This window comes from Vicia villosa, unplaced genomic scaffold (assembly GCF_029867415.1).
Source record: "Vicia villosa cultivar HV-30 ecotype Madison, WI unplaced genomic scaffold, Vvil1.0 ctg.003945F_1_1, whole genome shotgun sequence".
Classification (NCBI taxonomy): Eukaryota; Viridiplantae; Streptophyta; class Magnoliopsida; order Fabales; family Fabaceae; genus Vicia; species Vicia villosa.
Genome location: NW_026706346.1, coordinates 138711 through 144386, shown reverse-complemented (window position 1 = coordinate 144386; position 5676 = coordinate 138711). Strand labels below are relative to the sequence as shown.

Below are 5676 nucleotides of genomic sequence, written 5' to 3'. Positions count from 1 at the left end.
TTGGTTGACGATCGCGCCGTAACTTGTACAAATGACCCGTAATTTTGTGTGAAACTTCTTGGCATGATTTTGTGGTTGTTTAGGCATCTAGTAAAGGCTATTTTCTACTGACTTGTACCATTTGATTACATGTTTCTAACTCCATTCACAATTCGAAACCGTTTAGCTAGTATTGACCTAATGTTGTCTAGTTTTGGTTAGAATTTTGTATTGATTCATGCTAATTGACTAATATAGATTAACATAGGATATTGGAACTAAATGAATGAGTTTGCTACTGAATTCAAGATTAGACCATGTGTTCACTTGCTTTTGCTTTGATTAAATGATGTTTGTTCGCTAATTGTTAAGTAACGATTCATGCGATACTTTGGTAACTTTTTGTGAATACTTTTGTGTGACGCCATGATGCTTTTATGTTTGACTTGAGACACTCAATCCCTTGATTTGCTACTGACCTAGATCTTTCATCGCCCATTTTCATGCTTAGCCTCTTATTTCTTGCTTTGGTGTTGCTTATCTCTTACTATATGCTTGCCATATTCCCTTAGACTCTTCCTTCTTTGTTAAGAGGAATTGAGATAGGATAGTTATCCTCAACCTTAGGGCCAATTATAGATTAGAATAACTTAGATTAGAGAATAGGTTAGTCCCCCATTGCATTCTTTTTCTTTTCAACTCTTTAAAATACTTAATAAAAGGAAGATGCGAATCACATTAAGAAAGTGATAGAGAAATGAGTGGGATTCATTCCCTAATCTGTTTCTCAATCGCTTAGTGGCATAGAAACGAGTGAGATTCATTTCCTAATCTGTTCCTCGGTCACTACCTAATGGGAGAGAAATGAGTGGAATTCATTCCCTAATCTGTTTCTCAAACATTAATTAATGGGAGAGAAATGAGTGGGATTCATTCCCTAATCTGTTTCTCAAACATTACATAATGGGATAGAGGTCAGTGGGATTCATTCCCTAATCTGCTTCTGGATCATTATACATTTTATGTGATTCGAATCGTGAAGTAAATTCCCTTAAAAAATACACAACCAAAAACACTTAAAACACCTAACAATGGTTCAAATTAAAACAAAGTAGAGAAAGTGGTGAGTGGCCCGGTATTGGGAACTGTTCATCACTCATCTACCCTAAAAGACACAAACCAATCTCTTTTCTTCTTTCTAAGGGCATTGTTATTTCCGCTCGAATGCATCGTAGGTCGATCCCTTATGCAAGAGCGCGAACGTTAACTCCGCCCAACTAAAAAACACAAAAACATACAGAAAATCTTGAGCCGAGCTACGGTAACTCTGATTCCTGAAAAGGATACGTAGGCAGCGGGGTAGGGCCCGTGCGAGTACAATTCTTTATTTTCCCTACATTCTGCATTCATTCGCATATATAGCCATAGACATAGTACACACCCTTTAGATAGAAACAAACATAGGTGGATACCATCGAGTACGATGGGCGCGAGGGGTGCTAATACCTTCCCCTTGCGTAACCGACTCCCGTACCTTGATTCTCTGGTCGCAAGACCCTGTTCCTTCCTTTGTTAGGTTTTCTGATATTCCTTTCCCTTATGGGATAAATATATTGGTGGCGACTCTGTTTATTTTTCGCGAGCGTGCGACATAGGGGTGCAACCCTTACAACAAGGAAACACTAGAAAGTGTTGGTACAAAATAGTGGTAATTTATACCAATCATAAAAATTAATCCTACTTGGAGATTCCCTATTGCTAACCCATCTCCACGAGAAATACATTATATTAGATATCACCTCATCAAAGCTAAAAAGGGCGTTGTAAAAAATAATGGTATTTCTCATGTACCACATACACCATATTAAAGCCATCCAAATTGAATTTAGATTAGCTTTAATGTTGATGTTTTTCACCTTTTCTTGAATACACCCAAAGCTCTTGAACTCTTCTATAGAAAGATTGACATCATTACCCAACCACTATTCCATACCGCGTTTGAAACATGGCATTGATAGAAAAGATGATCCAAAGATTCTGGATGGTTAGAGCAAAAAGGACAATCAATGGAAGTGAGACTAGACACACCTCTATTGGCTAGTTCAACTTTTAGCGGTAACCTATTGATGAGAAATCTCCAAGAAAAAATCTTGATCTTTGCCGGGATGGTTGTCTTCCAAATGACATCCAACAACTTGATGATGGGAATTGGAAAAGCTAGATCCTTTGCATTAGACACCAAATTCGATACACTAGACACCGTGAAAGCTCTAGTAGAGTTTAGGTTCCAATGGAATTCATCCGTTGCCGAAATGTCCGGCTCCACTCCTTCTAGAAGCATCTTTAAATCCCTTAGTTCTTCATCAAGAACCGAGCCCATACCGAGAAATGTGAAGATGGAAGAATTCGGAGCCGGGGAAATCAAAATATCACTACCAAAGATAGCTTCCAAGTTCCAAGAGAATACACCATTGTTCCAATTAATAAGATCACCCACCGCGCATAACTTGTTATTTGTGCGATCAAACAAATGCGGAAAAGAAACGCGGAGTGTTTGATCACCCAACCAACGACTATGCCAAAAAAGAATGTTGTTACCTTTCTAAAATTCACATTTTACCCAATCGGGGAAACCGTCTACCAAATCCTCCTCTTTGAAATCATTAAGAATAATGTCTCTCCACCATTTAGAGTCATCCCGGTTTAAAGCATCCTTGCAAGCGGCTAACACTTTAAGTTTCGGATTATGATATCTCAAAAGTATAAATATACTCCAAATTGCCTTGTCTTCCTTTAAAATTCTCCACTTCCATTTTAGAAGAAGAGATTTGTTCATTTCACCCACTTCTCTTATACCTAACCCTCCTTTCTCTTTGGGCTTGCAAACATTCTCCCACTTTACCCAATGGATGCATTTTGTCTTTACATTCCCACACCATAAAAAATTGCTAAGAAGGCTTCTTATCTCTTGAATAATTTTACTCGGAGCTTTATAGAAAGATAGAGTAAAAATAGGAATAGCATTAAGAACGGATCCTATAAGAGTCACCCTCCCACCGATGGATATGTTTCTTCCCTTCCACTTTGACAATCTTGATTTAATGTTGTCAACCACCTCTTTCCACACCCTTTTCTTATTAGCTCCTTCTCCCACCCAAACACCAAGAAATTTAAACGGAATGCTTCCTTTTTTGCAATCTAGAAACGTTGTGGCCGACTTGAAGAACCACTCTCCTATGTGAGTTTCGAAGAAGTTGATTTTGTAGAAATTGATTTTCAATCCGGAAACAAATTCAAAACCTCTCAACAACACTTTTAAGCTCCATAGATTATCATAAGTGGGTTCTCCTAGAATGATGGTATCATCCGCAAATTGAAGAATGTCCACAAAATCATTTTCTCCATACTTGAACGGTTTAAAATCTCCCACCTCCACCAAATTCTTAGTTAAGGCGGTTAAACCTTCCATGGCTAGAACGAATAAGAAAGGTGACATGGGGTCACCTTGGTGTAATCCTCTTTAAACCTTGAAGTCTTTTGTTGCACTTCCATTAACAAACACGGACATGTAACTAGTGAAGATACAAGACTCCATCCATTTCATCCATCTTTTGTCAAATCCCATTTTCGCCAAAATCCACCTAAGGTAATTCCAAGAAATCGAGTCATACGCTTTTTCGAAATCCACTTTGAGTAATAAACACCACTTCTTCTTCCTTTTAGCCCAATCTAGAATTTCATTAACCATTAAAACCCCATCCATCATGCTTCTACCCGGAACAAAAGCGGTTTGATTAGAAGAGACCAACTTTTCCACTACGCCTCTCATTCTAGCCGCTAGCATCTTTGCAATAATCTTATAAATACTCCCCACTAGACAAATGGGACGGTACTCAAACAAGTCTTGCGGATTCTTATTTTTAGGGATGAGAGCGAGAAAAGATGAAGTAATGGATTTAGCAAGAGTACCTTTATAATAGAAGTCATTGCAACACTTCATCACATCTACTTTAAGGAGGAACCAATACCTTTTGTAAAATTCCAAAGAGAATCCGTCCGGCCCCGGGCTTTTGCTACCGTCACACGACCAAATGGCTTCCTTCACTTCTTCTTCCTCGAAAGGTTTCTCTAAATCCAAAGATTCATCCGTTGATAAAGAGTTCAAATTGATCCCAATAGGATCCGGCTTAAAGAGAACTTCTTCTTTAAAGAAGTTTCCGAAATGCTTGAAAGTGAATTCTTTGATTTGTTCAACCCCTTCCATTCTTCCCGCCATTGTAACAATGGAGCAAATAGAATTTATCCTTCTTCTATCTTTTAGAGAGTTGTGAAAGTAGCAAGTGTTGTCACCACCTTCGAAAAGCCAAAGTTGTCTCGACTTTAATCTAAGGAGGCCTTCTCTCTTATTAATGTTATCCCAAAAATCCTCCGCCACTTTTGATCTTTTCAAAGCCACTTCATCCGGAAAATATCAAAATCCTCCTCCACAAAAATATCAAAATCCTCATGTTTGAACCACATATTGTTGAACTTGAAAGGTTTAGGGCCCCAATACTTTCTATTGTCTTTTAACCAAATTGGAGCATGGTCGGACATATCCCTCTCTCCAATATGTTGACCATCCACCTTCCAATCTTCAATAAAACTTTCCGATAGGAGAAATCTATCTAACCTACTCATAGTCTTGCCATTAATTTTTATCCAAGTAAACTTGCCTCCTATGGTAGGTAGATCCACCAACTCCATTTCTTCTATGAACTCTTTGAATATCGTTATCTCCCTCCTATAGCTACGAGTTGACATCCCAATTCTTCCTTCTAAAGAGGAGATAGAATTGAAATCTCCTCCAATGCACCAAGAGCCTTTAAAGTTGTTATTTTTGAGATCATATAATCTATCCCAAGTTATTTTTCTTGTGGTTAAGTCACATGAAGCATAGACATTCACGAAGTAAATGCGTTTGCCATCCTTTTCCACGCAAAGACCAAAGAAACCCTCACCACTGAAGCTAAAGCTTAAATTGAAGAAATCCTTTTTCCACATCGTAAGAATGCCTCCCGACGCCCCGTTGGCAACCAAATGCGACCACTCAACTTGATTATCTCCCCACAATTCCTTAACTATGTTAAAATCTATGCCACTTAACTTTGTTTCTTGGACAAAACAAATATCAACCTCTCCTTTTTGAATGTGGTATCCGACTCTCTTCCTCTTGGCCCGGCTACCTCCTCCTCTAATATTTAAGGAAACAATAATCATGGGGGTGCATGTTTATTGATCCCCGTCGTTGCGGACTCCCCTTTGATTTCCCTAGATTCCATTTCCTTCAATTTTTCAATTGGATCAAATTCGTCGGACATGTTCTTGATGCCCAACTTAACCATTGAGTTCCACAGCCCCTCTGCCGCCTTGTTCAGCACTCCATCAGTTAGTCTCCTGTTACAATTTGTGATATCAGCACTAGAGATTGAATCACAAGATAATGGTATTCCTCTTGACAAATAATTCGACTTTAAGTACAGCTTGTTCTGGTTGCAAAGAGATGAAGCTCCCTTCAAGGATGACTCCTTCCCTTCTTGAAGTCTAGTCTCTACTGGGTAGATGAAATTTTCTGCTTGATCTCCTAAGTCCAACACCTCTCTAATTTTCTTCCTAGCTTTTTTTGAGTTTTTCACCCATTGACGTGTGATCATCAAA

At 38.6% G+C, this 5676-nt stretch overlaps 1 protein-coding gene across 1 annotated transcript; it reads right to left on the bottom strand.

Annotated features, from left to right (window-relative positions):
• Positions 1-4425: 4425 nt before the first annotated feature.
• Positions 4426-5238, bottom strand: LOC131641687 (uncharacterized). The gene has a single exon (XM_058911984.1). It carries the CDS (start codon positions 5236-5238, stop codon positions 4426-4428), a length of 813 nt encoding a protein of 270 aa, XP_058767967.1.
• Between the last annotated feature and the right edge of the window lie 438 nt (positions 5239-5676).

What these genes read in the sequence shown, in the direction of transcription:
- LOC131641687 (XM_058911984.1), bottom strand. Translation starts at nt 5,238, where the DNA reads ATGATTATTGTTTCCTTAAATATTAGAGGAGGAGGTAGCCGGGCCAAG.